The 11,982-nt window shown below is 37.8% G+C and overlaps 1 protein-coding gene across 1 annotated transcript; it reads right to left on the bottom strand.

The window, feature by feature from the left end:
- Positions 1 to 287: 287 nt before the first annotated feature.
- LOC125782238 (E3 ubiquitin-protein ligase TRIM35-like) lies at positions 288 to 9,080 on the bottom strand. Its single transcript, XM_049465727.1, has 6 exons — positions 8,475 to 9,080; positions 5,380 to 5,475; positions 4,589 to 4,819; positions 4,401 to 4,423; positions 4,197 to 4,315; positions 288 to 2,705 (listed from the first exon to the last, which is right to left on the bottom strand). Exons 1-6 carry the CDS (start codon positions 8,874 to 8,876, stop codon positions 2,173 to 2,175), a joined length of 1,404 nt encoding a protein of 467 aa, XP_049321684.1. The 5' UTR covers positions 8,877 to 9,080; the 3' UTR covers positions 288 to 2,172.
- Between the last annotated feature and the right edge of the window lie 2,902 nt (positions 9,081 to 11,982).

Genomic DNA, 11,982 nt, shown 5'->3' with positions numbered 1-11,982 from the left:
CCCATCTACTCGGAGTTTACACTGGATTTCACTCAATGACCAGCCAAATCTCTTCTTTTCTCTTTTTATTTCAACACAGTCCTTATTTAATTTGCTTTTGTTTTCATTCACAGTTTTCCATATGATTTTGTAGTTTTGTATTTTAGCTCATTAATTCGGTGATCTGGTTTGAACCGTGACCGGATAGTCAAAATAGCTGGGCTAGCTTGGACGAGCTCCGATAGCCACAACAAGATGAATAGAGTTGATTTCAGTTGAATAGTTGAATAGAGTGGCGTACTGAATCGAATACAGCTGAACAGAGCCAAATATAGTTGGGCAGAGTATAGGTCTAAGGTGTAAGGTGAAAAACCTTTAAAACAGAAAATACACAGAAGAAAGAAAAATTAATTATCTCAAGAAATAAAAGCTAGTATGTTTCACCACTAAAAGCATAATTAACACATCGACAAATAGTTCTAACATAAGCAGAATTTAGTAACATATCTAGCTTAAATAAACAACTAGCAGGCTAAACAATTAGCTAAACACAACAGCCTATATCATCTTTGTCACGGAGTTAGCAAAGTCCATATGGCTTAAGCAGAAGCCACTATTTTCACTCAAGTAGCAATTCCGAGGTGTTTTTAATGTTCTGGCTACTCTTACCGGCTGCCTCTCCGGGTCTAGTAGACGTTGTCAGTCCTGCACAGTCTCTGAGAATACCAACTTCGCTGGGTTCCAAACAGTAGCTTCTCCTCGTGATTCAAGTTAGCAGCTCTCTCTCTCTCTCTCTCTCTTACTCCTCTCTCGCTCTGCGCGTCGTCTTCTCCCGCGCGCGCGCCTTCTAGAAGTTCCGGTTCGGGTTTTCCAGATTAGTTCCGCTTGGTTGTTTTCTTGAGAATTTTTTTCATTAATTAACTCCAGTAGTTTATCTTCTTTGAGGTTTTTTTTTTCCTTCTTCTTTAGTGATGCTTTACTCTTTCTGATGGACATTTAATGCATTTCCTCTTCTTTTTAATTCTTGATTTCATTTTATTTATTCATTTCTTTGTATTAATTAATTAGATTATTATAATTATTTTCCTTTTTAATTATTCTTTCTTGAAAACTTGGGTTTGACTTCACAGTTATAGTTATACACAATATAACCCAGCAACACCCCTAAATACACCCCTAAATCAGAAAAGATTTTGAAAGTGAGGAGAATAGAAACTAAAAAGTAGAATTTCTTCTAATTCCTTTGTGTTTTATTTGATTACAGAGATCATAAACGAGTGTTGGGGGCGTTACCACTGATGAGTAATGAGGGGGTGGAGCAACTGTACTTTCAAACTGAGGAGAAAAAAAGAATTTACAACATTCAGATCACTATTTTAGTGATTTATAGGTGAGCAGTGCATCATGCAGCTTGATTTAGGACAGTGTGTCTTTGCTATCGTAACGATGGGAAAAGTACACCTTGTGCATCTCAAAACGCAAAGCAAAAGTCATGTACTAATTCTCTTAATTAATCATGGGTGTGGTTAATTTTGGGCGTAACGTGAAATAAACCAATCAGAGTGTCTCTTGCTCATCATTCTCTTTAAGAGTAGATCAGGTGAGCTCTGACTTTGGTGGATTGCTATTGTAACGGTGCAGCTACCTGGACGTGTCCAACAAACTCTTCTCAGCAGAGGAAACTGAGCTGCTGGTTGACGCTGTGAAGTAATTTATCTTAAAGGTCTATCTGTTAATCATATCCGTGCAATTTCTAGCAATATCACAGGAATTTATGTTTTATTAATTTTATCCTAATATAAACTCCACAAGCATTTAAACTATGCAGGAGGAAGGAGTGATAATAGACTGTTGGTGGGGTGTAAGATAGCGATGAGCATCACAACACGCCTTAATCAGATAGAGCCCTCAGACTCAAACCAAACTGATTCACTGATTCACTGATACACTGATCTGAACTGATTCACTGATTCACAGATACACTGATCTGAACTGATTCACTGATACACTGATCTGAACTGATTCACTGATTCACAGATACACTGATCTGAACTGATTCACTGATTCACAGATACACTGATCTGAACTGATTCACTGATTCACAGATACACTGATCTGAACTGATTCACTGATTCACAGATACACTGATCTGAACTGATTCACTGATTCACAGATACACTGATCTGAACTGATTCACTGATTCACAGATACACTGATCTGAACTGGACTGATAGTTAGAGAGCCGCTATAGGTATTGAAGAATGGAACGAGTCTCTCAGTGAAAGTGTGTGTGATGGTGTGTAAGTGTGTGTTAGTGAGAGGATCAGAGAATGAGAGTTTTCCTCTGTTCCAGTCCAGCTCAACTCTCACCCTCCTCACTTTCACTGATACTGAGAGATCAGTGGGCTTCTGTGGTGAAGAACAGACTTCATAATCACCATCATAACACTCCAGGTACCACACTCCTCTCCTGGAGTATATACCTCCCTTCCTCTCAGCAGATTCTAACATCACTCCCACATACCAGAGATCACCATCTCCAACTTCAACATCCCAGCAGTGAATTCCTGAGTTAAAGCTCTCAGATCCAACAACACAGAACCAATTATCAAATCTCTCTGGATTATCAGGAAGCTGCAGTTTATCATCACTGTATCTCACACTGATCAGATCTTCAGATACGATGAGATTAGGATGAGCAGAGTTCAGATCCAGAGTTACAGGAGCTGCAACACACACACACACACACACACACACACACACACACACACACACACACACACACACACAATACCCTGATTAACACACACCTATATACAATGGCTTGCAAATGTATTAATACCCCTTGAACTTTTTCACATTTTGTCGCTTTACTACCACAATGAACTTGTTTTCTTTGCATTATTTGAGGTCTGAAAGCTCTGCATCTTTTTTATTATTACAGTCATTTCTCATTTTCTGTAAATAAATGCTCTAGATTACAATATTTTTATTTGTAATTTGGGAGAAATGTTGTCTGTAGTTTATAGAATAAAATAACAATGTTTATTTTACTCAAACATAAACATATAAATAGATAAATCAGAGAAACAGAAACAATAACAAAGTTTGCCTTAATATTAGGAAAATATATATTTTTGAGGTAGAAAAGGAGAAACCATAATACAAAAAAAATCCTTCCCTCACTAGACATCTTTTCTAGTTCTTTCTTTCTTGGTTTCTTTTTTCAAATAGAATTGTTCTTAGGAAAAAAACAATAAAAAATAAGGAATTTCCCTCCTTTCAGTCCAATTCTGTTTATTTTTGTGTAAAAAATATATATAAACAAAGCTTGAGTATCAATATTTTTACACGAGTATTGCTCAATACCAATACCAGCATTGGTATCGATAGTATCAATATTTGGATCGATCCGCCAACCTCTAATTACTGGAACCATGTCCTGTGGTCTGAGGAGATCAAGATAAACCTGTTTGGTTCAGATGGTGTTCAGTATGTGTGGCGGCGTCCTGGTGAGGAGTACCAGGAAAACTGTCCCTTGTCTACAGTTAAGCATGGTGGTGGTAGCATCATGTTCTGGGGCTGTATGAGGGATTCCTGCACTGGGGAGCTGAACTCCAACATGTACTGTGACTTTCTGAAGCAGATCATGATCCCCTCCAATCAGAAACTGGGAATCATGACAGTTTTCCAACACGATAACGACCCCAAACACCAACACGCCTCCAAGACGACTCCAACTGTCCTGCAGAGGAAGCTGAAGATAAAGGTGATGAACTGACCGAGCATGTCTCCAGACCTAAACACAACTGATCACCTGTGGAGCATCCTCAAGCAGAAGGTGGAGGAGAACAAGGTCTGTAACATCCACCAGATCTGTGATGTCATCATGGAGGAGGGGTAAAGGAATCCAGTGTGAACCTGTGAAGCTCTAGTGAACTCCATACCCAAGAGATTTAAAGCAGAGCTAGAAAATAATGATGATCAAACAAAATATCTACAATTTGTACATTTTCTACAAGCTGTACACTGACTACTTTACACTGTATCAAAGAGTCGTATCTTCAGTGTTTCCCATGAAAAGATCTAATAAAATATTTACAAAAATATGAGGTTTACGAGACAAAGACACGGCAAAAGTCACGGGACACGACACTACTTCCTGTCCCATGACATGTGGCGTGTGAGAGCATGTGAGAAGAGAAAGTGAGACTCACTAAACTGAAGGATCTCCTGCATCTTCTTCCAGACGCTGAACTTCAGGTTGGACAGATGTTTCGCCACGTTGAGCAGAGCTCCTGATTGGCTCTCTGGATCCTGCAGTGTGCACTGGGCTCTGGAAGAACATTAGAACCCGTTCAGTACTGCTGTAGCTTTGGGTTCAGAACCACAGAGAGAGAGAGAGAGAGAGAGAGACTCACCTTTCCACTGTGGTCTTATAGTTCTGTAAAACAATCAGGGGAATATTAATGAATTACATCATAATTAATAAACTACACATCACTTCCACACAGTGAAGATCAGAGATTATTCACAGATCAGATCAGAAGTGTGTAAACCATCAGAAATCAGTCTGATGATTCACTTCAGTCTGACTGATGTTCCTCACCTGTAGGAATGGAACGTCTTCAGCTCCCATCTCCTCTTCTACGCCTCTGATAGTGTCTGATAGTGCTGATATCTCTCTGCTCATCTTCTCAATCTTCTCCTTCATCATCTGACTCTTCTGCTCCTCTTCCTCCCTCAGCGCAGTGATCCGGGCTGCCTCTTCATCTCGTAGAAACTGGTGAAGCTTCTCAAAGTCCTCCTTAATCTGCTTCTCTGTGCGTCGGGCCTGAGTCTGGAAGGAAGGAGCCCATCAGCCAATCAAATACCAGCTATTTTACCTCAGCAGTGCTATTCTAATCATTCATTTACCTCAGCAGTGCTGTTCTAAACAGTGCTGCCCTCAAGATCATGCAGTATTCTTCAACAAGACAATGCTAAACCACATGCTGCACACATTACTAAGACATGTCTGTGGAAGAAGAGGGTACAGGTACTGGACTGAACTGTCCCCAATCTCATGTTTGTAGGAATTATGGGAGAAAATAACACCTGAAACTCTTTATCTCTTGGTATCTTTTAAGTGGAAATGGAAACATTATAAAGTGGTAAATGCTTCACTGTTCCATCTTTATTTGGAACGTGTTGAAGGTCTGAAATGCAGGAACGAATGTATAATGAAGTAAAGTTCACCAAACAAAACATGAAATATATTGGGTTCATGCCGTCTGTAATCAAATAAAAGTGAAAGTAAATGTCAGAAACACTGTATATTTAATGTGTTTATACTGTCCTACTTCTGATTTGGGGAACTAATTTCAGAATCATGATCTCAGAAGATCTTCTCATTCTTACCTTTATATGATCTGCAGTCTGATCCCAGTTCAGTTTACACTTTTTAAAGATCTCCAGTTTCTCCTTTAGGGGATTCAGAGCAGTTCTGAGCTCCTCCTGAAACACATCCACACACTGGATTGAATATTTAACATTTTTAATATTCCAGCAGACACACCAACAAATCACAATATATTTACCTCAGCAGTGCTATTCTAATCATGAATTTATTTCAGCCATGCTGTTATAGTCACATATATAGATCTAACATTTATTTCAGCTGTGCTATTCTTGTTATACATTCAGACAACAAATGCTAGATACCTTAGCAATGCAATTTTAATCATAAATTTACCTAAATAGTGCAATTTTAGTCACACATTTAGTTGTGACATATTAATCAGACATTTACTTGCTGTGTAGTCCTAGTCATACAGTTAAACAGCTAATATTAGCTACCCCAGCAATGCTATTCTAATCATTAATGTACCCTCTAAAACAATTCTAACCATAAATTTACCCTCTGAAACAATTCTAACAAAATAATTACCTGGGTGGTGAAATGTTTGTGATTAATTTAGCTCAGTGTTGCCATTTTAATCTTACATGTATTTCAGCTGTGCTATTCTTGTTATACATTCCAACAGCAAATGCTAGATACCTTAGCAATGCAATTTTAATCATAAATTTACCCAAATAGTGCAATTTTAGCCATACATTAGCTCAGTTTTGACATATTAATCAGACATTTACTTCAGCTGTGTAATCCTAGTAATACATTTTAACAGCTAATGTTAGCTACCTCAGCAATGACATTATAATCGTAAATTTACCCTCATAAACAATTATAATTTTAAATTTACCTAAATTATCACAGTTTTGCCATTTTAATCATAAATTAACTTCACGTGCTTTTCTAGTCATATATTTAAATTGTTAACGTTAGCTACCTCAGCAATGCAATTCTAATCATAAATTTACCTCAGAAACAATTCTAATCATAGATTTACCTCAGAGGTGCCACTCAAGTCACAGGTAATGAATTTAACTTGTAATTTATACAGAGAAATGCAGTCAGTCTTTGGCAAAAGCAAATGCTAATGCTACGTTAGCTTAGCTGACAGTACTATCCTAGTACAGCTCGTATATTAGAGCTGGAAAACAGTCAGTTAGTGAAGAGATAGTAAACTGTGTAAACTGATAATAAGAGTGATAAGAGAGGCTGAACACTGTATATAATGTAATTTATCTGATTAAAGAGTAAAAATAAACTTAAACCTGGAGTTTGTCACTGCCGGCTCCCTCACACTTTTCCCATTTAAACTCTTACTATTTAAAAACAGCTTCGGGTGGTTTTATTTATTTATTATTTTTATTAGTTTTTGACAGAGAAAACATGAAATCAGCTACACTGACTGGTGGAGGAACGGTTACTATAAACACTATTCACAGATTTATGACTTTAATACTAAAGTTTTACACTGTTTATCTGAGTTTAATTCAGGAGAGAAACACGGCGCTACGGTAGCTAAACTGCTGGGTTAAGCTAATGCTACTCAGCTAGCTTCCTGAGCTAAAGGCTAAAAACACAGCCCCAGGCTAGCCCTGCACTTCTGCAGCTTCTCCTTTAGAGTAAAAATCTCTTCAGAAAGAGAGAAAAATCTCTGCATTTCTACCCAACTTTAATATTAATCATCATATTTATCTTCATGGAGAGTCTACACCCCATTATTACAGCTAAACCTTCCCCTCAGGTAGCCTAGCCACAGCGCTAACCGCTAACACACCACACTGTGTGGAGCAAGATCAGTTTATTGTGGAAATTTCATCTAAATAAATACAATGAGGTAAATTTGCTGTATTTTATCCTATTTTATTCTGATAGACATTTTATAAAAACAGTAATTCAGTTTATATCGCTTCACTTCGTGCTAAAAACACTCAAACCTGTAATAAAATCACAGTTTCACACAGACTCTCAGGGTTAAGACAGTAAATATTTGTCCTATATTGTCCATTTTAAACTGTTTTTAGCCATAAATATTTTACATTTCTCTCATTTAGTTTCTAAATTGTGCTTAAATGTGGGATATAAATGTGTACAGAATAACTGAACTGAGGTAAACTTTAAACTTACATGTTTAGTAGAGGTGTGCAATATGCAATAATATCACCAAAAAAATGTGCATGATAAAAAATAACTCCTTATCATGATATTTCTAAAAGCAGTTTATTTTATTTTTATTTAGTGTATTTATTTACAATTTTTCTTTGTAGTTTACATGCATGCACTGCATATGCTACACATATATTTTATAGTACGTTTATGTTTTCACATTACTGTAATGTTTATGTTAATGTTTAGAAAATAGACAAACATTTTTAGAACGTTTTTGTTTTTACTGAAATTGATTCTTCTTGAAAAGAAAATACAATATTTTTCGTAATGCCAAGAATATTGTTATCACAAAAATACCCTGAAATATGGTGATACTATTTAAGGGATATATTGCTCTGCCCTAATATATAATTTTACATTTAAAGCAAATATAACACTTATATACCTTACATTTTAGCTTTCAGCCAGCTGTATACAATTAATCAAATAAAAAAAATCTATATATAAATTCATTTAATTTTTATTTAGCTGAGTGTTTTAACCCTTCTTTATTAAATTAACAGTTAAAATAAATAAAGATTTCAATAAAATCGATTGAAACTAATAAAAATTAATAAAAATTAGCTTCAATCAGTACATTTTAAAATAGCACAGTCAGTGCTGTTTGGTCCCTTTTCAGCATTTAGGTAAATACGTCAGCATATAAATATCGGTTTGAAATATCGTTCATTGTGCATCCCTACAAAAAGAAATAATGCTTTCTTATTAAATGCTAAAAACATTTTCCACCTTTTAATAATTTTTTAATATATTTTCTATTTTTCTTCATATTGTTCCTTTATGTTTAACAAAATCTATATGTTTAAGCCACACTATTAGTTATAAAACGTGTTTCTGGATCTATATTTTCTGAATTCTAATTATTTTTAAAATTTTGGAATTTGACAGAGAAACAAAGCAAAAACTCCTGCTGTACAGCTGTTCACACTGATTTTACCTTGCAGTCGGTTGCAGCTTCATCAATGGGGCGGAATCTGTGGTCGGTGTGGTTCCTCGAGGTTTGACACACCCAGCACACGGGCTGCTGATGATCCAGACAGAAGATCCGGAGGTTCTCTCCGTGCAGACTGCAGAGTGTCTCAGAACCGGCTGAAGTTCTCCCACTTCTCTCCTGTAAGAAGTTCTCACACAGGTTCTTCAGAGCCAGGCTTTCTAGAGGATTATCCACTGAAGATCTTCTCCTACAAACTGGACACTCTCTGGATCCTTTAGACTCCCAGAACTTCTGCAGACACTCTTTACACACACTGTGGCTACAGTTCAGAACCACAGGAACCCTGAAGATCTCAAAACACACAGGACAGGTGAGATCCTCCACTAAGAAAGATTTAGAAGCCATTTTCTTTCCCTGCTGCTCCTTCCTGTTACAACACTCAGACTTTCACTTTCAGGTGTGTGAAGGTTCTCGCTCTCTGGTCTCAGGTTCTCTTCAGGTTCTACAGGTGTGTTTGTAGATCCAGGTGTTGATCAGTTTCCTTCAGAGGAATTCTCCAGAACATTAGCTAAAAACTGTCCAACCGTTTCTTCAAAAAGTAGACGTCTGTACACACTCTCCTTCTTTTACTTCCTGCAGACTTTGCTCACTCCTCCCCTACCTGCTCACTCCTCCCCTACCTGCTCTGTTCACTCCTCCCCCTACCTGCTCTATTCACTCCTCCCCTACCTGCTCTGCTCACTTATAAGTGAAATAGTATAAAAACTTCACTGGAACTCAGGGATATGTTGTTTAATAGTGAAAGTAAGAGCTTTACCACACTCACAATGTAGTGAAGGGAATTGAAGGAATTAAAGGGACTAAACAGCTTTGTAGCTTTAAGAAAAGCTCTTATCAGTGAGGAAAACCAGCAAAAACAGCTTCAGTTTACTAGAGAGAGTAAAGATCAGACTCTGGATCAGTGGAAGAAGTTCATGTGAGGATCTGATGAGTCCAGATCAGAGTAAGAAAAGAGGAGGTGGAAGTGATTACCCATCATGCCTAGTGCCTACCGTACAAGCCTGTGGGGGCGGAGCTATGATCTGGAGTTTCTGCAGTTGGTCAGGTCTAGTTTCAACAACAGTATGTGCTGAAAGAATGAGGTCAGCTGACTATCTAAATATACTGAATATAGAGACCAGGTTATTCCATCAATGGATTATTTCAAGAGCTCCGCCCTCTCTCTCTCTTCTAGTCTGAGCAACCAGAGCCAGCAAGCTGGTGAGCTGTTGCTTAGCAACCATGATAGTGAGCTAACTATTCACATTATTCAAATAATTGTATTGCATGTCTTGTGTGAAATTACAGCGCAATTTAAAGGAAAAATGGTTTGAAGAGTGTATTTTTGCCGATATTTGTAGTGTTTAACATATTTCTGCTGTGTGTTTTCTGTTTAAACTGAATGCTTCACAAAACAACCGATTTTTCTAAAAATATAAAGCCGTTTTAAATGGAAACAGATGGGAAACTTCCCTAATTTAGACAGAGGTGGTGTCTCTCATTTTTGTTTACCAATCATGCAAATCGTTCTAGATAATGTGTTACAGTTACAGTTACAGTAGATACAGAATCACCAGCACTTTAATCTGTTGTACCCGTACTGCTCTGTAATTAATCTACAGTTACTATAGATACAGAATCACCAGCACCGTAATCTGTTGTACCCGTACTGCTCTGTAATTAATCTACAGTTACAGTAGATACAGAATCACCAGCACTGTAATCTGTTGTACCCGTACTGCTCTGTAATTAATCTACAGTTACAGTAGATACAGAATCACCAGCACTGTAATCTGTTGTACCCGTACTGCTCTGTAATTAATCTAGTTACAGTAGATACAGAATCACCAGCACCGTAATCTGTTGTACCCATACTGCTCTGTAATTAATCTACAATTACAGTAGACACAGAATCACCAGCACCGTAATCTGTTGTACCCGTACTGCTCTGTAATTAATCTACAGTTACAGTAGATACAGAATCACCAGCACCGTAATCTGTTGTACCCGTACTGCTCTGTAATTAATCTACAGTTACAGTAGATACAGAATCACCAGCACCGTAATCTGTTGTACCCGTACTGCTCTGTAATTAATCTACAGTTACAGTAGATACAGAATCACCAGCACCGTAATCTGTTGTACCCGTACTGCTCTGTAATTAATCTACAGTTACAGTAGATACAGAATCACCAGCACCGTAATCTGTTGTACCCGTACTGCTCTGTAATTAATCTACAGTTACAGTAGATACAGAATCACCAGCACCGTAATCTGTTGTACCCGTACTGCTCTGTAATTAATCTACAGTTACAGTAGATACAGAATCACCAGCACCGTAATCTGTTGTACCCGTACTGCTCTGTAATTAATCTACAGTTACAGTAGATACAGAATCACCAGCACCGTAATCTGTTGTACCCGTACTGCTCTGTAATTAATCTACAGTTACAGTAGATACAGAATCACCAGCACCGTAATCTGTTGTACCCGTACTGCTCTGTAATTAATCTACAGTTACAGTAGATACAGAATCACCAGCACCGTAATCTGTTGTACCCGTACTGCTCTGTAATTAATCTACAGTTACAGTAGATACAGAATCACCAGCACAGTAATCTGTTGTACCCGTACTGCTCTGTAATTAATCTACAGTTACAGTAGATAGAGAATCACCAGCACCGTAATCTGTTGTACCCGTACTGCTCTGTAATTAATCTACAGTTACAGTAGATACAGAATCACCAGCACCGTAATCTGTTGTACCCGTACTGCTCTGTAATTAATCTACAGTTACAGTAGATACAGAATCACCAGCACTGTAATCTGTTGTACCCGTACTGCTCTGTAATTAATCTACAGTTACAGTAGACACCATTATTGATATTATTTAATCTTGTTTACTTGCTTCTTCTACAACCTGCTGAAGGTAGGGATGGGTCTGGAGATCACCTGGAATCATTGGGCTCCAAGCATCAATACCCCCATAGCAGTGTACCACCCAAACACCTACTTAATTAGGGGTAATTGGTTTAGGAGTAATTTAGCCCAGCTAATTTACCTGCCAGGTGTATTTTTTGGAAGGTGGGAAGAAATCTGAGTACCTGGAGGGAAACCTGTATGGACAGGAGGAAGAAGACCTGAGCAAAAAGTTAACGTAAAAGGATTTTAAAGAATTTTATTCTTTGAAATCTGTAAAATTCTGAAAATACACAAATACACATGTTCCATCACGTCCAGGTGGTCCAGTTAGCCCAATTGGTCCAGGTGTTCCAGGGCATCCAGGTTACCCATCTCTTCAAGGGTGATCCAGCTTTTCCAGAAGGTCCAGGGGCCTCATGTACTAAGACTTGCGTGGACTTCCTACTAAAATGTTCCTTACCCTCAGACCTGAAAAGTTCCGTACGCACAAAAAAATCTGGATTTATCAAACCGTGCGTAGGCAGAATCCCACATACTTTTTCTTAGTACA

This window comes from Astyanax mexicanus, chromosome 1, assembly GCF_023375975.1.
Source record: "Astyanax mexicanus isolate ESR-SI-001 chromosome 1, AstMex3_surface, whole genome shotgun sequence".
Classification (NCBI taxonomy): domain Eukaryota; kingdom Metazoa; phylum Chordata; class Actinopteri; order Characiformes; family Acestrorhamphidae; genus Astyanax; species Astyanax mexicanus.
This window is presented reverse-complemented; position numbering and strand designations above follow the sequence as displayed.